This window comes from Dasypus novemcinctus, chromosome 9 (genome assembly GCF_030445035.2).
Source record: "Dasypus novemcinctus isolate mDasNov1 chromosome 9, mDasNov1.1.hap2, whole genome shotgun sequence".
NCBI classification, from domain to species: Eukaryota; Metazoa; Chordata; class Mammalia; order Cingulata; family Dasypodidae; genus Dasypus; species Dasypus novemcinctus.
Window position 1 is genome coordinate 70,765,504 of NC_080681.1, and position 24,490 is coordinate 70,789,993.

Here is a 24,490-nt window from a genome sequence, read left to right on the forward strand (position 1 = left end):
GCGTAAGGAAAAAATAAAGGGTGCAGAGGTGCTGCCACTTTCAGCATTTCCTGGTAAACCATTGCAGTGAAGTCGCATTTGTGCAGCACCTTAATAAAATGAGGAGGTGAACCATACAGGTTTATAGAGGACGGGGATTGCAGGTACAATGAATAGCACAGGGAAAGGCTTAAAAGAGGAACAAACTTGATGAAGTCGTGAAGGCCAGTGTGGCAGGAGTGTAGAGAGTACAGTGTCAACGAGTGATAGGAAAGGAGAGAATGGAGTAGGCCATCTACAGCTTGTGTAAGGACTAGAGACCTAGGTAGTGATTTAGGCAATTTTTTGAGTGTAATGAAAACCCATTGGAGGGTTGAGAGCTAAAGAGTGAAATTATATGGCTAAATTGTGAAATGCTCAATCTGGCAGCTCTGTGAAAAACAGACTGAAAATGAGATTAAGAATTAAATCAGAAAAACTATCAGCGATAACTACAGATAAAAACTGCTGGTGGTTTGTTCTGGGGAGGTAAGCAGTTGGGGTGGTGAGAAGTGACCTGAGGCTGGATATATTTTGGATAGAGAACTGAAATCTCTAGAAGGGTGAGGAGAGGCATGACAGAGGAAAAGAGGCATCAAGGATGACTTGCCGGTTTAAGCCTATGCAAATAAATGTGTGATGGAAGCAGAAGATTGTTTATCTTGAAAAGTGGAAAAGTGGCAACATGTGGTCCCTACAATGGTTTTGCTTTTATCATTTAGCTCTACGGTCTTTTTCCACGGATAATGAAATTCCTTCCTGGAACTCACCAAACGCTCATTAGAAACTGGGAAAACCTGAAATTGTTTATTTATCGTATCATTGAAGAACACAAGAGAGATTGGAATCCTGCTGAAACGAGAGACTTTATTGATGCTTACCTCAATGAAATAGCAAAGGTAAGGAAACCAAAGTCATTTTCTGTATTTTGTTCCTAAAGGATAAATAAAGATATTGCTGCCTTAATAGATTGCCATAAGCGTAGTGTCTTAAAACACAAATTTATTCTCATACATTTCTGGAGATCAGGAATGTGAAATCTGATTTCACTGCACTAAAACCAAGTGCTAACAGGGCTAGTGCCCTCTGCAGGCTATAGCTATAGCTATGGGGGAGATTGGCTTCCTTGCCTTTTCCAGGTCCTAGAGGCTGCCTGGAATAGTTGGCTTGTGGCCCCTTCTTCTGTCCTCAAAACCAGCAGTATAGTGTCTCTCTGACCTCTGCTTCTCTCCTTATAGCTTTTCTCTATCTTTGACCCTTTTTTCTCCCTTTATAAAGTTTCTTTGATTACATACGTCCCACCTTGATAATCTAGGATAATTTAGCCATCTCTTGATCCTTAATTTTTTCACATCTGAGGAGTCCCTTTTGCCAATTGAAGTAACATTCACATGTTCCTGGATTAGTACATGAATATTTTATCCACATTCAATCTATCCTGGGGGTAAAACTTGAGGCATCTCTCAGGGAGTGTAAGAGTAGGAGTAGCAATAACTCAGGGTTAGTGTTGCAAGTAAATAAAGATGAGGGCTAAGTAGTACATAACCTGAGGCCTTGGGAATGCATAAATATTGCTTTTTCATTCCCTGCCCTCTACCCACACATGAAGGAATTATTCACAAGAGGAAAAGTACAATTGAGAATAATAAAAGCACTGTTTTATTATCAGTTAGGCATCTGTCCTTTCCTCCAGTCCCCATTGCAGTACACAAGTAAAACTGAGTTGGTTGCTAGAGTTTAGTCAGGGCCTTTGTGGGGCTTCCTACCAACCCTCCTACCATATCATTTACTTTCCAATATTATAGGCAGAAAACAGGGATAAAGCTAAAGGGATGTTTGCTTTTTACCACAGTGTCCCCTGCAGTTAATATGCATTCACCCAATAGGTGTTGTAACCTTTGACTCTTCAGATTAGTGGTTCCTGTCTCTGGAATCATAAGAATGGTGGATTTATTTCTATTTCCTCTCTTATTTCATCTTATTGACATAAAATCAATGGAAGCATTCTTTTTCCTCAAAGGGCGAAACTTTTCTTCCAACAAGATGCTAAGGTATGGGACCACAGAATAGGAGGAATGTTGACAAACTGAAAGTTACAGAGGAAGGTGATAAAGATGATGAGGTGTCGTGAGGAATGTTTGATCATATCAGAGAGGTTTAACCTAGAAAAGATCCACAGGAAAATATGAGAATTGCTACATTAAAGATGAATTTATTCTTTCTGATATTAGTACAAATATGTTGAGTATTTGCCATGTTCCTTTTGCATCTCAGGCATTTCATGATATGGTCTTAAGAGGCACATATTATTATTTTCATTTTACAAAGGAAGAATCTGAGGCACAGAGAGTTTAAGTAGCTTTCTCTGAGTCATAATGTTTAAATTGTGTGGCTGATATTGAAACTCAAATCTGTCTTATACATATCCTGTTCTCCTTGTACTGTACTAATACCTAATCCCAAATTATAGGCTAAAGAAAATGTCCGTCTCAATTTTTATCCCCACAAGTACCAGAAGTCCTAGGTAACTTCTGGCCTTTGGGACAGGACAATGCTAATGATATCCAGAGGATATTTCCTTCCACGTTCCCTCCTGTGTTTTATGGTCAAGCACAAACACTGCAAACAAATTAATAAACATTGTTCTTTCTAGAATTCTGGTAATGCTGTATCAAGTTTCCATGAAGAAAACCTCATCTGCAGCACCCTGGACCTCTTCTTTGCTGGAACGGAGACAACTTCTACAACGCTACGCTGGGCTCTACTTTACCTGACCGTCAACCCAGAAATCCAAGGTGAGCGTGTTGGTGTTGTGCCAGGAACAGGATGGACCACCTCACAGAACCTACTGCCCAGAATTTGGGCCCAGAAGATAGCAGAGTAGAATGGAAAGATCACTTGAACACTCGAGGTAATATGGTATTGAGAACTGGAACATATTTAGTTTTTCTGTTAGGATAGTGATGAGCCCTGGTAATACAAATGTAATAGAGAGTCCCTACACTCAACAAGGTGATAGTCTAGTGAAGAAACAGTGGAGTCAGTTGGTATTGTGACAAATTCCAGGAAAGAGCTGCATTCACATAAGGAAATCTGGTCATGCATTTTCCTCCTTTTAAGTGTTGGCTTCCCATTTTCCTCTTGATAATGTCCAAACTCCTTAGTCCATGTAATTCTTAGTCTGGTATATAACAACCTCTGATGCACCTCTTTTTACCTGTCCAGCCTCAATCCACCCACTCTATATTTTCGTCTCACTAAATTACATGTCATTTCCATTGCAGTGTCCTTATTTATGCCTCTAAGCCACCACATGTGATGTTCCCTCTGTAAAGAACGTACTTCTGCAATTCCTGACGTTGTAAACTAATAGTCTTCTTGAAAAATCTTCTCAAACACTACCTTCCCCCTGATGTTTTTCATTCTTCTAGGAAATTACTAGTATTTCTTCTCTAGGGGATGATTCAGTGTACCTCCATCGCTCTACTGATCACACAGTATTTACCTGTGTTCCCAATACATTGTGCTCTATTCATTTATCTTTCTCTAGGTCTCACAACAGTTTGTGCACATGAGGGCTGGGAACTGTTATGGCACAAGTTTTCAATAATTATGGGTAGCAGTTTTTTGATGGTACATAAAATCAATTTGGTGGATCAAGACCAAAACTTCCACTAAAAGAAAAATAGAATAGAAAATTTGCTCTCCATGAACTAAGGATAAATATGTTCATGAAACTTTTTTTCTTTCATATTTCATGAATGTATATATAACATATATGTATCTGTGTATATGTTTCCTGGGATATGATGTAAAATGCATTTCCAACTTGGGATACATTTTCAAAAACATTCAAAGGTACTTAGTTAGAACATCGATTTTGTTTCTGTAACACAGGCTCCAAAATAGCAATTGTTGAAATGAAGATTTATTTCTCTCTCAGGAAAAGTCTGAGCTGGTCTCTGCAGAGTCCTTAGAGTTCCAGATTCCTTCCATCTTGTTGCTCTGTCGTATCTAGAATCATGCCTTTGTTGGCACTAAGATGGCTTACCACTAGGGCTGCCATTCTACCAGTAAGCAGGGAAAAAGGAGAAGAGAACACATCCCTTCCTTTTAAGGGCTTTCTCCAAGTGTTATTCATTGAGTCTGTGCACACTCAATTATCCAGAAGGTCATATTTAGTGGGAGGCAAGTCTGGGAAATATTATCTATAACTGAACAATCATGTATTCCAGATAAAATATCTATTACAATAGAAAAGAAGGAAACCACACTGGGGAACAACAAGCAGTTCCTAGCACATACTGGGTGCTCACATACATCAATTAATGCAATTATCAAAATTCTTATGATGAATATAGATTTGTCCCCTCTACTCAGACAAGGAAATAAGGCTCATAAAATTTAAGTAATTTGGAGCATTAATGTTGTGGAGAAAAAGTTCACATCCAACATTTTCTTATATCCTGGATCACTTTGCCCTCATTTATGCCATCTTGAGAAACTAGGGTCTGTAGAACTTACTCCAGTCTTGGCCATTTCGACCCTGGTTATTCCACTTTTTAGCCTACCCAGGATCATGAAGAATTGCGGACTAGAAAGTTTTCTAAATAAGCCCTTGGAAAGTTTAAGGTCCATTTTATTTCTTTGCAACCTGGTCACCTATTGGAATACAACAGATGAGAACTTAGAGACTACCCCTGCATCTTTGTAAGGAATCATAGACATTTAAAACATAGGAGAACATTCTCTTCTTTTCCAGTGAAAGTACAAGCTGAGCTCGACAGAGTGATTGGCACTTCTCAGCAGCCGAGGATGGCTGACCGAGAGCGCCTGCCCTACACCAATGCTGTCATCCACGAGGTGCAGAGAATGGCCAACATCATCCCCCTTAATGTGCCCAGGGAAGTGTCGGCTGATACCACCGTGGCTGGATACTACCTGCCCAAGGTAATCAGGGACTCCTTGGACTTCAAACCCATCCTTTTAGATGGTTGAACCCATCTTTTTAGATTGTTGGAGTCCGAATTAGTAAAGTAGCATGTATTCTTATCCTAAGGAATCACATGAATGTGGAAAGAGTATATTATACCAGATTCAATAGATATTTTTTTCCTCCATTTATGAACTTTAAAACATTAGTTCAACTAGATGTTCATAGGTCCCAGTAGGTTAAGGGCAAGAATCCCTGTGGGATTTCTCAGCGTTTTGCTATGCTGTGAATCTTTGTGGGGCTACAACTTGCAGTAATGCTATTTTCTTATAAGAGAGCATCTTGCAGAGTTGTATTTTGAAAATACTGCTTCATACAGTTCTGGGGACATATTAAAATTTATTCTGGAAATATTAAAATGTTAAGGGACATTTGAGACCACTTTGGATAAATCATGTTGATGCTGGTTTTTCTAACATTATACCCCCAGAAGTATTTTTCCAGTATTTACTTTAATTCCTAGAGGTGGAGAACTTTACTATCATACCAAGGAATCCAACCCAGCTATTATTTGTTGGTTAGCTAGTTAGTTACAGTCCAAGTAATAGAGTATTTAGCTATCAGGTCAGGGAAACCAACCTAGGTATTAGTTATTAGTTAGTTAAATAGGTTGTTAATTAGGTAATATACCCTGGGTTTCTAACCTAAGTTAGAAAGGGAGTAAAAGGAACCAACAATAATTACACATCGATTTTCTGCTGTGGACTCTCTAGATTCTATCAAAATGTCTTACTCAGTCCTCTAATAACTCTTTGTTATACCTGCCTTGTAGATTGGGAAATTGAGGTTCAGAGAAGTTAAGTAGCTTGCCCAAAGTCTGCAGCTACTAAGTAATAGATCCAGAACCAGATCTTTCCTGATTCCAAGGCATATATATATTTTGTATTATCCCATGTTCCCTCCACAGGAGTTGCTTTCCTTTGACTTTAAAAGAATCTCCCTATATTTTTTCCAATTGGTGTTTATTAAATTCTCCCTGTCCTCACAAGAAATTCTGATTCTACTCCCTCTCCACTGGTCCAGAGCTCTTCAGGCAGCTCTCCTGTGCCCTAGTTTCCTATCTCCAGATGATACATTCTCAGTTCCTCCCCTTGCTTCTTACCACAAAGGACAGCCAACCTGGATCAATTCCACTTTGCCAAAGTCCTTATGAGTGTGTCTTACAAAGGGATGATTTCAAGTGGCAGAACCAGAGGAGCCTCCATTTACACCTTGGTCACCTTTGGTCACTGCTTGTTCTCTGTCCTTGCAGTGCTAGGAAGAACAGCTGTTACCTTCACCAATTACCTCACTGATGGGCCATCTTGTGGGTGAAAGTTATGCTATAATTCCTAGTACCATTTGCAATTTTCCAGAAGTTTGCTGGATTCCAGGGAAGAAGCCTAGTTCAACAGAATGCTTCTACCACTGATTTTAGCATCAACTTTAAATGTGAAATTTTCTCAGCCTGAGAGCTAAGAAATCTAATTGACTGTATGATAGAGAGGTAAGGAACCAGGGTTTTGGCAAACCTGCTTCAAACAAAGCTCTGTTTCCTCCCCTTACATATGCTTTTTAACCTCTCAGAGTTTCAATTTCTTCATCTGGAATGTGAATGAGGAGGTAGAATGAGATTATTTATATAGAATACCTAACCTACTGCTAAATGTAGAGAAAGCTAAAAAATAATACATATGGTTCTTTATTAATTCAGAAATATTCATTATAGATCTGGAGAAAAATCCTCAGCAAAACCAACCAGAGGAACAATTGCACAAGAATGTAATTACCAGCCATGATAAATACCCAAAGAACAAGGCTCATAGGATGCAGATTAACTAGAGCGAGATTAGCCTAAGAAGGCTTCCCAAAGGAAATGATGTGTGAGCTGATGATTAAAGGGAGATCAGTACTTAGCTCGGTAAGAAAATGGTGGGAAGAACTTTCCAAAAAGGGCCCAATGTATTTAAAAAGGCCTTGAAATGAGTGGGCAAAATGGCATGTATGAGAAACTGAAAGAAGACAACTAATAGGAATGCAGGGAGAAGGAGGAAATGGCCCAGACAGGGCTCACATGGTGAGTTTTTAACCTACAGTGACTGGAAGCTTTGCAAGGGTGTCAGTTCCTGGTGTTAGTGGGTTGGTGGGTATGGAATGATAAAGTAATTTTCAAGGCTCACTCTGCTTTCAGGGTGCCTAGCAGATTGAAAAGGGCACGAGAGGATGTAGGGCAGAGTTGAGAGTGTGCTATAGGTTTAGAGAAAAACAACATGGCTTGTCTAGGGTGGCAGCACTGGACATGGAATGGAGTGACAGAATTCAGAGAAAGTTAGGTAGAACAGTGGACCATTCTAGCTGATGAATTTGATAAAAGCACAGTGTGCAAATGAAAGGCATTAGGGCTGTCCCCTGGGTGTCTTTCTTGTGTTTAGAATGGATAATGATGATTTTCTCTGCAATGCATGATTCTATTTTTAACCCACTGTTTATATTGGTGGGGTAACTGTGCTATTGGAGGCAATGGAGAGAGAAGAATGGGAGATAAAGGGATGAATGAGACATACTGTACACTCGTGTGCTGCCACACTGAGTTGCTGGTTGATTTTGGTAAAATGCTGACTGGACAACTGTTCCATTGCTTTGCTTCTGTATCTTTATCCCTTCTAAGTCCTAAACTAATCTGTTCCTGTAGAGAGGGACCCATCCCATAGTCTAGCATTATCTTCCCTGATAAAATTCCCTACAGGCAGTTGTGATCCAGTCTGTCAAGAGCAGGGCTCTGAGTGAGGGAAGTAGGGAGAAGGAGGGCCTCAGTAGATGATGGGTTTGTGGGGGAAATTCAGGGTGCGGTCAGGCCAGTGTGGGAGCCTGAAGACCTATACCTGTTACACAAGTGTGTAGCACATGTCAAACCTTGCCTGAAGTCTTTGCTGTCTTCCCTAGGGGACCATAATCATGACCAATCTGACTGCACTGCACAGAGACCCTGAAGAGTGGGCCACCCCCGACACGTTCAATCCGGAACATTTTCTGGAAAATGGACATTTTAAGAAAAGAGAATCCTTCTTGCCTTTCTCAATAGGTGAGTTTTAGTAAATGAGCTTGAGGGTTCAGAGTTCCTCTTTCAGCCCTCCTCAGCTATTTTCCTAAAGTTCTTTGTATTAGTCTCCATTTGGTCCCACCATTGTGACTCTGTCTTGCTGTTGGTGGCAGCCTTTGGTTTCCCTGGGCTGGGCATTTTTTTCTAACTGCTCTTACTTCCTGAGCCTTCCCTTGCTTCTGATGGAAATTTCAGCTATGCTTTGACTACCCTGGAGCACCAAGAGGAGAAAAACAGACCCTACCTTTTACTCACAAGAAAGTTTGTTCACCTGCCATTTTACATAGTTTTTTTAATGTTTCACTTTCTTTTTAAAGACTGACCCACTACACAGACATAAACTACATTTATAATAAAGAGATGAGAAGTAGCCAGAGGAAGAGGCTACTCACTATTTAAAGGAATCAGGCAGTGACTGTAAATGTCATAGGCTTAATTAGGTCAAGTTCTACTCTATACTCCCTGGAAAGGTCCTTTTGCCTTTAAAAAAATTTTTAATATAATTAAATTGTACACTAATTGAGAAGTACAAAAGAGGATGCAAAGAAAACTGTTACCTGTCAGGCATTCAGCCTAGACTATATGACAAAGAATAAAAGAGAAAAAATAAGTCTGTATTCATGGAGTTTATGTCTAGTGTAACTTTCCAAGGTTCAAATTACTATTGCCACTTTAGAGATAATGAAACTAGGTGTATGGGTTTAAGTATGGCAACCAAGGTCATTAAATCCCTACATGGCAGTCCCAGGACTTAATGCCAAAATTTTGTCAAAAACCAAAGCCTGTGCTCATTCCAGTTCTATCTCCTAAAAATAAACACTATATAAGAGCCCACATTGTGGAAAGCATGCCCCATCATTCTTATCATTAATGATGCCTATTTTTAATTTAAAATAAGTTATGCATCATATTATGAAACCATATCATTTTCCTGATGATTACATAAAGGCTAAGAGGGAAAGGAAGGAACTGAAATTGAAATGCAAGTCAGTGGGACTCCATAGACCATACCTTCCCATTGTGCAGCACTGCCCTAAGTGTATCTGGGCTGATTCCAATTACATTCTGTTTGTATTTCACCATCTGGTAATGTGTCACTTTGATCACATTAGACAAGTCCTTTCCTAATAAGAAAGATGAAATGAGACTTTGGAATATCTTTCCAGCCTTCCTGTCTATACTAGCTTCAACTCTTGTACTACAGTACAAAGTATCAACTGCATATATCAGTCATTGTAATTATTGTATTGTTCTTTGGCCCTTGTTAAAGATCCATGTAATTCTAAAATACTTAAAATGTGACTGTTTATGCATTTCACAAAATTCTATTACCTAATGCTTGTTACATCTGTGTTGAGAGAAATCCTAATAGATAGCCATTGCTTAGGAAGAGGGATCCTACTAGTCTGAGTGATGCCTGGATAACTTTCCTTCATATTAGAGAAGGCTTTTCCTTATAGTTGCTTCATCTATCCTATCTGCATTTGTTGTTGGAGTATGAAAAGCTCTACAAATATTTCTTCACTGGGGCTTTGTTATTGGGATTTTTATCACTCCTTCTTAATTGTAAATTTCATTTGAAAGCAAAATTATCGCATTTAATCCTTTAATAACCTAGTTATTAGTGTTAAACAGGAAATGGATTTGTATCACTTTTTTTCTTAATAAATGGAAACTAAGATTAAGGGGTGTCAACACAACTGGCTGGCTTTGTCCATGATAGTCCCAACTTTGGCACACAGGTACTTTTCCACATACTTGGTCTAGCACTTTTTAAAGAGAGCCACCCTGAGGAATTGAGGTGTGGAGAGCTCCTTCTCTTTTCTTGGAAAAGATGATGAGGTATGGGATTACTACATGTGTATAATCAGGGCAGATTTTAAAACTATTATTAAAAATTCATAATTTCTTTTCCTCATTTAAGTCTTTCCTATTTGATCCATCAATGTAGGGGGCCATTTTATGAAATGCAAGAGTCTAGTTACTAATTTTTCAAATAAAATCATTAAACCTTAGGAAAATAAGTTGGAAATAACTTTGCCAAAGACCTAGGTCAACTGTCTAATTTTACTAATGGGGAAACAAGGAACCAGGATATCTGGAAGGGTGGCTACTCCAGGTCTAAAGAAGGGAAAATATAAGATGAGCATGGAATATTTTGTTGTGCCAAAAGTAAAGAAATACCAGCTTGGTTGGGCATCCAGATGCTACATCTGGAGGATCGTTAGCATCAAAATTAATTATGACAATAACAGAATGTTATAACCCTTGGAATAAAAATAGTAATACATAAATCCATACTGATATAAACAAAAAATATATGAAGATGAGCACAAGGATTTCCTTATGGGAGAATTCCTACTAATACATGTAAAAGGAGTGATGGAATTAGAAAATAAGGTAATAAATAATTCTGTTAGGAAACATCAATGGATGCTAAGACTAGTAAATGAACGTTTACAATTTATTTATATTGTTGAAAGAATGAATTACAATGCAAATAAGTAATTAATAAGAGAGAACATGTCAGATACCACCTTAAGCAAGTAATCCAAGTTAACATCACCAATAATGGGGCAAATCATGCACCACGTGATAGGATGAAATATGAAGAATACAGTGTCATGTCAGTGATATTTCTATCAAAATGTACAACCTCACAACCTGAGTTTAATCATAAGGAAACATGAAAGATATTTTACAAAATATCTGGTCTGTAATCTTAAAAAATACAGGTCATGAAAGCTAAGGGAAGACTGGGAATTTATTCCAGACTTAAGTAGACAGGGCAGTTAAATGCAACACATGATTCTGAAATGGATCCTTTTACTCCTAAGAACATTATTGGGACAACTGGCAAAAACCTGATTAGGATCTGATATCAGGTGTTGATAATGAATCAGTGTTAATTTCCTGATTTTAATAGTTCCATTATAGTTATGTTGAAGAATGTTCTCATTTATATGAAACACATACTAGAGATTTCATGGGTAATGTAGGCAACTTACTCTCCAATAATTATGGAGAAAGAAGTTTGTATTACTTTGCAAGTTTTCTGTACATTTGAAATAATTTCAAAGTAAAATGCACACTGTGTAAAGTTCCACAGTAGAGAATTATAATTTACAGAAAGCTAAGTTGGTAATGCTACCACTCAAAAAGTTTTATTTAAAGGTAGTCTTTTCATAGAGGTGCAATGGACACAACCAATCCAATGTCCACATAGAAGAGGTGGCATTGGATTGGGAAAAGTAGACATGGTGGCTGATGGGTGTGGGGAAAGGCAGGAAGAGATGAGAGGTGGAGGCTTTGGGACATGGAGCTGCCCTGGATGGTGCTTCAGAGGCGATCACCGGACATTGTAAATCCTCGCAGGGCCCACTGGATGGAATGGAGGAGAGTGTGGGCCATGATGTGGACCATTGACTATGAGGTGCAGAGGTGCCCAAAGATGTACTTACCAAATCCAATGGATGTGTCATGATGATGGGAACGAGTGTTGCTGGGGGGGGGGGGAGAGGTGGGGTGGGGGGGTGGGGTTAAATGGGACCTCACATGTATATTTTTAATGTAATATTATTACAAAGTCAATAAAATAAAATAAAATAAATAAAATAAAAAATAAAGGTAGTCTTTTAAATTCTATTTTTCTAGGTATGGAATTAAGAGAGAAAAAAATCTGTCATTCAATTTTTCTAGATCAGATTTAATGATAAATTATTTTACTACTAGAATGTACATTATCCAAATGATATTTTAAAATACTTTGTTTTACTGTGGAAAAAAAAGACTGATTATTTGTTGTATTTTGGATTCAGTGCATAGCCCACACAATTTACAAAATAAAGTTCTCAGAACCAGCAAGATGACAGCAGAGTAAGGAGCCCCTAGAGTCAGCTCCTGCTACAGGGTGATTAGTAAACACCTAGAGTCCTCTGGAGCTAGCTGACGCACCTGTTTGGGGGCTCTAGGAGACCGGAAGAGCATCCTGCAACGTCCTTGAAAGCATGGGAGGGATAGACTGCCCGTCTGCAGAGAACACTCTTAAGTAGAGCACTCCACGCTGCGGAGGTTGGTGCCCATCCTCCACTGGAGGCACAAGCTGCCTCAGGAGCTGTTCTGTGGCTGGAATTGAAAGCTCCACTTCCCAAAAACAAGAGATAGTTGGGCACCAGTTTCAGCTACTGATGAGTAAATTCAGCAGGCTAGAGTATTATACTGAGAACAGCTAAAGTTTGAGCCTGTCCAAGTCAGAAAGAGGCTGGGAGCTGCCATCTTAACTCTGCGCCAAGCACAAGGGGAAGTGGGGCAGACTGAAAATCCCAGGGCTGGTGGGGACTGGCTTCTTTCCATCCAGATCAGACTGCAGCTCTAACCTAGTCCCCAGCCCCACCTCCGGCACGGAGGAAGTGGCTAGGACCAATGCCAGCCTCTCTGGGAAATTACCAGCCACACTGTGCAGGCCAGTGATTATCCTACTCTGGCAGCGCTCGCCACCCCAGGAGCTATTCTATGACTGGAATTGGAAGCTCCAATTCCCAAAACAGGGGAGGATGAGATAGTTGGCTACCGGTTTCGGCTGCTGATTGGTAGACTTGGCTGTCTAAAATATAACCCTGGGAACAGCTGGTGTGTGAATCAGCCCAAGTTGGGAAGGAGCTGGTGTCTGCCATTTTGACTCTGCTCCTTGCATAAGGGGAAGCTGGGCTGATTGAAAATCACAGTGATGATAGGAACTAGTTTCTTTTACTAAGATCGGCCTGCAGCCCTAGCCCAGGCTTCAGCCCTGCCTCTGACAGGGAGGAGGCTGGGGGACCCTTGCATCAACCTATCCAGGTAACTGCAGGTACCTTTGGCTGGCATGACTGAATAATTGGAATTTCCCGGGGCAACTGCAGTCATCTTGGACCCGCACTGCATAGATTGCTACCCATACCTGCAGCTTCATCCCTACCCCAGGCGAGGGAAAAAGGGGTGTGAATCTTCATTGGACTCTCTTGGCAGTTACAGTCTAGGTTTGCATGACTCAGAGATTATTCCACACAGCTGTGACTCTGTCCCTACCCCTGGTAAAGAAGAAAGTTGGAAAAAGCTTCATCAGTCCTTGGTGCAATGAGGGCAGCTTGAGCCTCCACAGGTACAGCATCAATTATGTGCTTGGCCCCTGCTACACAATCAGCAAGGGAGAAAAGGCAGGAAGTCCTAAATTAAAGAGAAAATCTGCACCCAGAATAAATACTCTAGTAAGCTAGCTGCCAAGACACCAACAAAAAACTTAAAATCCACACCAAGAAACAGGAAGCTGTGGCCCAGTTAAAGGAACAAGGGAAGCCTCCAGATGACATAAATGAGTTGAGACAACTAATCATAGATGTTCAAACAAATCTCCTTAATAAATTCAATGAGATGACTAAAGAGATTAAGGATATTAAGAAGACACTGAATGAGCACAAAGAAGAATTTGAAAGCATACATAGAAAAATAGCAGATCTTATGGAATGAAAGGTGCAATCAATGAAATTTCAAAAACATTGGAATCATATAATAGCAGATTTGAGGAGGCAGAAGAAAGATTGGTGAGCTTGCATAAATGGCCTGTGAAAGTGAACATATAAAAGAATAGATGAAGAAAAGAATGGAAAAAAATGAACAAGGTCTCAGGGAACTAAATGACAGCAAAAGACATGCAAACATACATGTCATGGGTATCCCAGAAGGAGAAGAGAAGGGAAAAGGGGCAGAAGGAATATTTGAAGAAATAATAGTAGAAAATTTCCCAACCCTATTGAAGGACATAGACATCCATGTCCAAGAAGCATATTGTACTCCCATCTAAAAAAAATCCAAATAGACCAGCTCCAAGACACATACTCATCAGAATGTCAAATGTCAAAGACAAAGAGAGAATTCTGAGAACAGCAAGAGAAAAGCAATGCATAATATATAAGGGATATCCAATAAGATTAAGTGGTGATTTCTCACCAGAAACCATGGAGGCAAGAAGACAGTGGTCTGATATATTTAAGATATTACAAGAGAAAAACTTCCAGTCAAGAATCTTATATCCAGCAAGACTGTCTTTCAAAAATGAGGGCGAGATTAGAATATTCACAGATAAACAGAAATGGAGAGAATTTCTAAGCGAGAGACCAGATCTTCAGGTAATACTAAAGGGTGTGCTAGAGCCTGAAAAGAAAAGACAGGAGAGAGAGGCCTGGAAAAGAGTCTGGAAATAAAGATTATATCAATAAAAGTAACTAAAAGTGTCAAAAGGGCGGTAAAAATAAAATATGACAAATAAAACTCAAATAGTCAGGAATAAACTTAACCACTGATGTAAAACACTTGTATTCAGAAAACTGAAGCACAATGCTAAAAGAAATTTTAAAAGTTGTAAATAACTGGAAGAACATTCCATGCTCATGGATTGGAAGGCTAAATATCATTAAGATGTCAATTCTACTCAAAATGATATACAGATTCAATGCAATCCCAATAAAAATTCCACCAGCATTAAAAAAAAATTGAAAAAACGATCATCAAGTTTATTTGGAAGGGTGAAGTGTCCTGAATATCCAGAAAGATCATAAAAAGGAAAAGTGAACCCTCATTTCCAGACTTTATGTCATATTACCTAGCTATAGTGATACAAACAGCATGGTACTGGCATAAAGACAGACACATAGACCAATGGAACCAAATTAATGGTTCAGAAGCAGACCCTCACATGTATGGTCAAGTGATTTTTTTTTTGGTCTTTATTTTTTTAATATTACATTAAAAAAATATGAGTTCCCCATATACCCCCCATCCCCCTCAACCCACTCCTCCCCCCATAACAACAATCTCCTCCATCATCATGAGACATTCATTACATTTGGTGAATATATCTCTGAGCACCACTGCACCTCATGGTCAATGGTCCATACCATAGCCCTCACTCTCCCACATTCCACCCAGTGGGCCATGGGAGGACATACAATGTCCAGTAACTGTCCCTGCAGCACCACCCAGGACAATTCCAAGTCCTGAAAATGCCCCCACATTTCATCTCTTCTTCCCATTCCCTACCCCCAGTAGCCACCATGGCCACTTTCTCCACATCAATGCCACATTTTCTTCGATTACTAATCACAATAGTTCATGAATAGAATATCAGTAAGTCCACTCTAATCCATACTCTATTCATCCATCCTGTGGACCTTGGAATGGTTGTGTCCACTCCACATCTATATCAAGAGGGATGCTGGATGCAATCCTCCTGCTTTCAGTTGTAGACACTCTTGGCTCCCTGGTGTGATGGTTGACCTTCTTCAACTCCATATTAGCTGACTGGGGTAGGTCCAATAAACCAGAGTGTAGGAGCTGAAGTCTGTTGAGGCTCAGGGCCTGGCTATCACATGGTTGTTCCAGAGATTCAGGTCCCTTGGGTATATATTAAACCCCAGCATCAACTACAATTGTGGTAAAAGTAACAGGAGAGACTTGTGAACAAAGATCACATCTGAGTCCCGCTACATCACACAGAAACACAAACTCCAAAGTAGGGCCAACTGACATGGCACTGAACTCCATCTGCCATGACCATAGAACCTGTGGGTCTCTGTAACCCTCAGAAGAACCAATATTTTGACTAGCCTGTTAAATCCACACAGCTCAGGCAGAACAGTCCATTCAACAAATGGTGCCGAAAGAATTGGATATCCATAGCTGAAAGAAGGAAAGAAGAACCCTATCTCACACCTTATTCAAAAATTAACTCAAAGTGTATCAAAAACCTAAAAATAAAAGCAAGAACCATAAAACTTTTAGAAGAAATTGTTGGAAAATATCTTTAAGACCTGGTGGCAGGTGGTGGTTTCTTAAAGAAGACAAGAGGAGGACTGAGATGTAGTACTGATGTTTAATGTATGTAGAAGTTTTAATTAGCTTTACTGTAAAAGTGTGGAAATGTATAGAGTGGATGATACCACATAGTGAGTAACAGCTAGTTTATAAATGGGGATGTGACTGAAAATGGTAGTCTAGGTATGTAAATGCCAATTGACAGAATGCTAGAGAATAATCTAGGAACTGAATAGCACAGTAAATCAAGAGGTGGATGAGAATTGTGATTGATGGTACAGAAGCCAGAGTGTCCTTTGTGAGCTACAGCAAATGCACATCACTACTGCAGGGTGTTGGGAATGTGTAAAAGCATGGGAAAAATCCAGCTGCAGTGACATATGGACTGTGGTTAGCAGTAATAATTAATATTCTTGCACCTATGCGAAAGATGTGTTGATAATGAGGCAGTGAGGAAAATGTGAGCCAAATGTACACTATGGACATGGTAACAATCAGACAATACTATCTTATCTGTAGCAGATGTTCCACCACAGTGTGGTGTGTTGATGGAGGGGTGTTGTTAGAGAATTCTGTACATATGCATGATTGTTTTATAAGTGTACCATTCCTGTCATAGAAAATATATTTAAAAAATAATAATATGGTGGGTTGGAGAAAAAACACACCAAATGTAAGACATGAACTATAATTAGTAGTAAGATTTTAAGTTGTTAGTGGAGGGTTGTTGTATGGGACCCCTGTATGATGTTAGAAATGCTTGCTTTGTAAGTTCACAACTTTTACTATACTCTTAATTGTTTATGTATGTTCCTATATAAACGATATAAAGATAATAATAGGGTTGTTTGGGGAAAAATACTTTGGCTAGTAGTAATATTTTGACAATGCTCTTTGATTATTAGTTAAAAAGTTTAACAACAATGCAAGTGATTGGTGGTAGGGTGAGTTATGAGAGTCCTGTATGTTGTTATATATATTTGTTTTGTAAGTTCACAACTATTACTATAGACTTATTGTTTATGTATGCTTATGTATGAGTGATATTCTTCAATAAATTAATTTAGAAAAAATAAAGTTCTTATATTAAGCACACACACATGCACACAAAGCAAACACACAACAAATAAACATTTTTCTCATGCCTTCAAGGTTACTTAATTTTCCCCAAATCACATGGCTAGAAAGGGGAAGAAGTTGAATTGGATCTCCCTCCTGCCTCCAATTCTCCACTCACTTAAGGCATGGGATGTGGCCATGGCAGGACCATGTGTGAGTAATGGACAGAGTGTCTAGCCTTGGGTTACACATTGGAAGGAAGAAAGACAGCTCTTTGGTAGAAAAGTGAGAGTCAGGGAGACTAAAGCAGTTCCACTAAAGAAGACCTCTTGAATTCTTGAGTCCATCCATGTCAGTGATGTCACCAGAAAACAGGGAAATATGTCTTGTCATTTCAAAACTGTTCTCCTATTTGCTTGCTTTTACTTTTGGACAATTCCCTTTTTTAAGGACTGAAAAAAATAATGCCATTTTAGTATGTTGTGTGATATATTTTTAAAAGATTTATTTTATTTATTTCTCTCCCTTCCCCCCCCCCCCCCACCCCAGTTGTCTGTTCTCTGTGTCCATTCGCTGTGTGTTCTTCTGTGACCGCTTCCATCCCTATCAGCAGCACTGGGAATCTGTGTTTCTTTTATTGCGTCATCTTGCTGTGTCAGCTCTCCGTTTGTACAGCGCCATTCTTGGGCAGGCTGCACTTTCTTTCATGCTGAGTGACTCTCCTTATGGGGCGCACTCCTTGCACGTGGGGCTCCCCTACACGGGGGCACCCCTGCGTGGCAGGGCACTCGTTGCACGCATCAGCACTTTGCATGGGCCAGCTTCAGGGGCATAGCAGGTCCTTCCTTTGCTCAGAATTTGCAGGAATGTCTGTCAGAGTTGGAAAGAGCCCCATTACATCCATAGAATAGTCTTCTGCTACTCAAGGCATATCAGATATCAGAGATATCAAAGAGCTCTCCTGGTCTTTATAATATAAAATAGCAACTTAAAGAATTGGATTCAGGAACCTGGTCCAAATGCAAATAGATCTGACTTTAAAAGTCTCCTATGCTAAAATGGGAGAGTGCTGGGAAAATGCTTTCAACTCACTTCTTCAGTATCTGAGGTCCTAAGTCATGGCTGCTCCAATTTTAAGCAGGCATTCATTCTCTGCTGCATACCTCCTCAACCTGGAAGATAACTCAGTCTTACTATTTCTGTCTTTCAGGAAAACGAGCATGCCTTGGAGAACAGTTGGCCAGGTCTGAACTGTTCATTTTCTTCACTTCCCTTATGCAAAAATTTACCTTCAGGCCACCAAAGAATGAGAAGCTGAGCCTGCAGTTCAGAATGGGCCTCACCATCTCCCCACTCAAACACCGCCTCTGTGCCATTCCTAGGGGTGATACTGCTGGTTAAGAACAAAGGAAAGGAAAGTAAGAAGAATCATGAAATATGTTCTGAAGATGCTGGTACTTTCTCAGAAGTGGAGGACAGAATGAATGTGGTCCTTAGGAAAAATCACAGGAAGTGGACAGAGAAGAGCCTAGATCCAAATCCCAGCTCTGATATCTTTGATGATTTATTTACATTCCAAATGATTTACCTTTTCATGAAATGAAAATGAAATATAATCACCTGGATGATGAAAGGATAATGATTTTTTCCCTAAAGAGAGTTCATATAAGAATCAAAGAAAATAATGGACTTTAGATGGTTTGCAAATCATAAACTATATCATAAAATTATAGTTATTATCCTCTTCCTCCTTCCATAGTCATTCCTTGCTTGTGGTCTGTTGATACATCTCAGTTCATTCAAAGTGGTGCAAATGGTTGATAAAAGTTAGATGTTATAACCTGGGTCGCAGCCATAGGTTAGCCCTAAAGACTCTCACATTTGGTAGCATGGTGCATATTTTATCTTGCTTGTGCCCAAGAATGGCCTTTGGAGTCAGCAGGGAATACAACATTTCCTATTTACAAACATGGAAAGCAAGAGTTGTTAAGCACTATCTGTGGTTTACATAAGGAAATACTATCTTGGTCTTGGATTGGGGTCAAGTAGTATGTGACCACAATTAACTAAACATGGGAAGCAGGTTAGGGAAAAAGTGTGAAGTATTTTCCATCTTGATGAGTAGCTGTATTCTTCAGTCTCATTGCCTTAATCCCTCCATCATGCATTTATTCCCATTATGATTTACACCATGATTTAGCTGTGTAGTGGGTGTACATACTTTAAGCTTTTGGATTGCAAGTATTACCAACCTATATTCATTTGCACCCTGGTAGAACATATAGCACCAAAACAAGTGCCAGGATCCTACTCAACCTCTCTGTGTATATCGTTCTCAGGAGGTGATAGTCATAAATGGGAAGACTGGGTAACTTTGAGTTTTGGTCCCGACTCCCATGCAAAAAACAAAGAACCTTGTGAACTGTACTAACCCATAAGAAAAGATCATTTTCCCAGAGTAGTTAAACTGAAATAATTTAAAGAGATACAACAACTACAAAAACAGAATGGACCATGAAGCCATGAGGCTCTTCTTTTCTGTGGCCCAGAATCCACACCATCTCCAACCAGGGAATCAGAAGAAAGCCAGTTGAACTGACACCATGAGGAAGGGCAACAGACAAAAGGATTGAGGAAGAGCCTGTTTGTTTGGTGTTAGTTTAAGTTAGTCTGGGAGAGCTAGAAAAGAAGGTGTTCTGGAAGACAGCAATGTTTGGGCTTCTTAATGTGTAGGAAGAGGCTTTAGTCATTCTTACCTGATAGAAGAGAGAAGGAAAGGCAAGAAATGCCACCCAAGTGCATTTAATTTATAACCCACTTGAAAGTTGTACCTCTAAAAAATAGCCCAACTCTATCCTAGTATAAAACAATGAAACTAGACATTGAAGTTTCCCAATGTCTGAGAACTTGCTTTCTATTTTTGTTTTGTTTGAAGAGGCACATTTTTAAGTTAGACAACCTAGAATATGAATTTTCACTTCTTCACTGTCCTACAAAGCAACAAGGACATACTGTGCCATTTAAATTTAAAACTAAGTAGGAGTTCGGTGGAACAGTAAGTGCAGAGAAATAGGACACGCACTCTGAGTTCTTACAGAAATGTGCTGGGGTTGGGCATAGCTGGCCTGCATGCATCAGACAGGGGCCTCCAGGAGAGACTCACCCTCACATTGCCCAAGATATTAATAAAGAGGGAAGATGGGGTGACTAGGTGACTATCTAATAAGGACAGCTTCCTGGGTGAGAGGTGGCTTTCTGCAGCCAAAACTCCAGAGCTCTTTCTCTGGTGTCAAACCGCTCTTCCTTTGAGCTAATTCAAACCTGAATCATTTCCTAGGTTTTTGAGACAAGGCTCTACAAACTGGCTGACTTAAAACTTGGAGATCTATTGTCTCATAGTTCTGAGGACAGAAGTCCAGAATCAATGTGCCAACAGGGTCCTGCTCCCTCTGAAACCTGGAGGGGAGAACCCTTCCTTGCCTCTTCCAGCTTCTGGTGTTTGCCAGCAATCCTTGGCATTCCTTAGCTGGTAGCTGCTGCACTTCAGTCTCTGTCTTCATCATGATATGAATTTGCCTCCTTTATCTGTGTTTCTGTCTCATCCTTTGTCCAAATTTCCTATTTTTTAAAATCCACCTCTCATATTGGAATAGAGACCACCCTATTCCAGTTTGACCTCATCTTAACTAATTACATCATCAAAGACACTATTTGCAAATAAGGTTACATTCACACATACATGGGACAGGAGATTAGGATTTGAACATATCTCTTTGGGGTACACAAGTCAACCTAAAGCTTAACCAAATAGAGTTTGGGGTGGAGATGAGTATCCAGGGACACTGGAATTTGTCTTTCCCAAATCCCTTACTGTAACCTTGAGCAAGATATTTAGGCCTACAATGTCCAGTTTTTTTTCTTTTAAAACGTGAGTACAAGAGTAGAAATTTCACTGTGTGGCAGTGAGGCTAAAACTTAAAATCATGAGCTACTGTTTGTATAACAAACAGACTGATGTCATGGGACTCATATTATGTAAGCTTTAATCCTCCCCACCACCAGAACATTTTGTGGACTTCTGATTTTGTCCCTAAAGAAATTTCAGGCAGAGTCCATCGCTTTTCTGGTCTCTCTTAGACAACAGATGTTCTTATTGCATTCAGTCCTAAAAATAATCATTTTGATCAATAAGATTTGCATCTGGTTAGTTTATTATTTACACACCTCCTTAAATGAGCTGTCTTCAGGTCTTTATATCAGCAATTTTCTCTGCAGGAAATGTCCAGCTCCTCTTGGCTGGTTGTTATTCTTTCAGTAAGACACAGCTTAAACATCAACTCCCTGAGGACCTTTTCCTCAACTCTCTCAGCCAGTTAATTTCTCCCTCCCCCATTTCCTGAGAATTTTCTTCAGGCACAATTTCTATACTTGTGTAATCTTCCATTATATTGAACTTTTGTTCACATAGGCACAATACCTAACAGTTTTGGATGCATAGTAAATGTTTTGAACAGAGGGATTGGAAGCAGCCAAGTGAGGCAGAGCAGAAATAGTAATGCAGCAGTGTGTCACAAATTGTCGGTTACTCTGCAGCAAGCCCTAAACTTCTGTGTGCCTTATTTGCAATACTAGGAAATGTGGGCTCTGAAGACTGATAACTAATTTCAGTTACTCTTCCAAAAATCTGATTTGTAAAGAGAAGCACTTCAGAAATGGCAGAGTAAGGACCTCTAAAAATCCATTACGTAAAAGCAGAGAACATTGACAAGAACTGTCAACATCAAATTTTCCAAAATTCTGGAAATTAAGCAAAGGTTTGCAAAAATCTGAGCAATTATTCTAAATATAAAATAAAACAGATGAATCTCACTAAGAATAAAAAGCTTTGTGGCATTTTAACTTGCCTTGTTCTCATGCTCCTATTCCCAGCTCTGTAGTATCCTTGAAAGACACTGCCTTGTAACCTAGGTAGCTCTGAAAACAACAGCCAAGCAGCCGCTGGAGGGGACAGAATGGGTCTGGAGCATACCAAAAGCCTATTTCAGAAAACTGACACTATTCGACCTGCCTGGCAACTTCCTGAAAAGCTCCATTTTTAGGCTTATTTTTATTTGACCTAATTCATAGCTCACTCTGTACAAACAACACAGTCCTACCACTAGGCATTTGTTGAAAAACTCAGCAGCCTTTTATATTTCCTTAGCCAAAGATGGCAATATAGTTGGTACTATAATATTTTTTTAAAGATTTGTTTATTTTATTTATTTCTCTCCCCTTCCCCCCTGCCCCAGTTATCTGTTCTCTGTGTCTATTTGCTGTGAGTTCTTCTTTGTCCCCTTCTGTTTTTGTCAGCGGCACAGGAATCTGCATTTCTTTTTGTTGCGTCATCTTGTTTTGTCAGCTCTCCGTGTGTGTGGCTCCATTCTCGGGCAGGCTGAACTTTCTTTCACGCTGGGTGGCTCTCCTTACAGGGCGCACTCCTTGCGCGTGGGACTCCCCTACGCGGGGGACACCCCTTCGTGGCACGGCATTCCTTGCACGCATCAACACTGCACATGGTCCAGCTCCACATGGGTCAAGCAGGCCCGGGGTTTGAACCACAGACCTCCCATGTGGTAGACGGACGCCCTAACCACTGGGCCAAGTCCACTTCCTGATACTTTAATATCAAAAGAATAAAATAGGGAAGGAATTGTGCATTGGGGATATGAAAAGCTCTGCCATATTTCTGGGAATCTGGGAGATCATGACATGCAAGGGCTATGATTATGTCCATAAAAGACCTGAGGACCAAATTCCTCACATCTGACTGACTTTGGGTATCTATCTACAGAGGCAGAAAGTGAGGGCTAAGAAAAAAGAGTTGAAATCACATTCTGCAATATGTATGTCATGCCACAAAAATATCATGAGTCTCTTGGCAAAGGCTAGGAGACTTACTGGTTCCAGGTATTTAAGGAAACCTCTGTCCAGTCACTACTGAACACTATGATAATACAGCATATAGTTCAGTGGCCATATATTATAGATAATACCAATTTTAGAGAATAAGTCCAAGACAGTCCCTAAACAAGATATAACAAAAGCAAGAACAAAGAGTAACAATAACAAACCTGGGCCGGGGAGATTCTAATTTCTGGAGTTTCCAAAAAATATTATTATAAATATCAAATTTTCAACCAAAAATTACAGACCATGCAAAATTTAAAAACCAGAAAGGTTTGGCCCATTCACAGGATAAAAAGAAGTCAATAGAAACGGCTCCTGAAGAATCCCAGACATTGCATATACTAAGCAAGAACTTTAAATCAGCTAATAATAATATGTTCAAACACCTAAAAGAAACCTTGTCTATATAATTAAATATAATAAGTGTGTGAACAATTTCTCACAAAATAGATAAAGCTATAAAAGCACTTACACAAACAGCAAAAGTGATGGAGTTGAAAATACTATGGCCATATTGAAAATTATAGTAGAGGTGCTCAGCAGCATTTTTGACAAGAACGAAGAAGAAATCAATGAGTTTGATGATAACTCCATCTAGATTATCCAGTCTAAGGAACAGAAAGAGAAGAGAATGAAAGAAAATTAACAGCCTCAGAAACCTGTAGGAACACCAAAAGAACAGGGTAGAGGGAAAGGGGAATAAAGAATTCTTGAAGAAATAATGGCACAAAACTTCCCAAATTATAGGGAAAACATTAATTTGTGGACACCAAAATCACAACAAACTTCAATATGATAATTTTAATAAACATACAGAGATTCATCTCTAGCTACAGCATGACCAAATGGTTGAAAACCAAAAAGAATCAGAGAATCTGGAAAGCAACAAGGAAAAATGATTCACCATGTACAGGATCCTCAATAAGATGAACAGCTAGTTTCTTACCTGAAACTACAGAAACTGGAAGGCAGAGAGGTGATACATTCAAAGTGCTAATAGAAAAACACTGTCAACCAAGAATTCTATACTGAGCAAAAATATCCTGTAAGATCAAAGGGAAAACTAAGACACAATGAGATAGGCAAAACTGAGAGATTTTTTTTTACAGCAGTTGTGTCATTAAAAAAAGTAAGAATGGGTGTCCTTCTGGCTGAAGTGAAAGGATGCTAGCCAGTAACTTGAAATTTAAAAAGACTCTCCCAAATAACTAACAGGTCAAAGAACTTAATCACAAGAGAAAATAGAAAATACAATGGCATAAATGAAAACAAAGACACTGTATTTCTGCTACAAATCAATAAGGCATGACAGACTTATAATGAACAGTCTACCCAACAATGAAAGTATACATGTTCACCTCAAGTGCACAAAGATCACTCTCCATGATAGACCATATATTAGGCAAAAACATAAGTCTCAAAATTCAAAAGATTGACATCAATGCATCTTTTCTTTATACAAAGGAATAAAGCTTGAATCAGAAAAAGAAGGAAAAGTGTAGAATTCACAAATATGTGGAAATGATACAAGACACTCAAACAACCAA

The 24,490-nt window shown here is 39.4% G+C and overlaps 1 protein-coding gene across 1 annotated transcript in view; it reads left to right on the plus strand.

The window, feature by feature from the left end:
* LOC101439781 (cytochrome P450 2J2-like) overlaps window positions 1-23,565 on the plus strand; it is a 69,431-nt gene extending 45,866 nt beyond the window's left edge. Inside the window, exons 5-9 of the mRNA XM_004484534.4 lie at window positions 741-917; window positions 2,672-2,813; window positions 4,781-4,968; window positions 7,934-8,072; window positions 18,205-23,565. Of these exons, the coding sequence (XP_004484591.1) occupies window positions 741-917; window positions 2,672-2,813; window positions 4,781-4,968; window positions 7,934-8,072; window positions 18,205-18,395 (837 nt within the window). The 3' untranslated portion in view covers window positions 18,396-23,565. The remainder of the gene's footprint in view (window positions 1-740; window positions 918-2,671; window positions 2,814-4,780; window positions 4,969-7,933; window positions 8,073-18,204) is intronic.
* The last annotated feature ends 925 nt before the right edge of the window (window positions 23,566-24,490 follow it).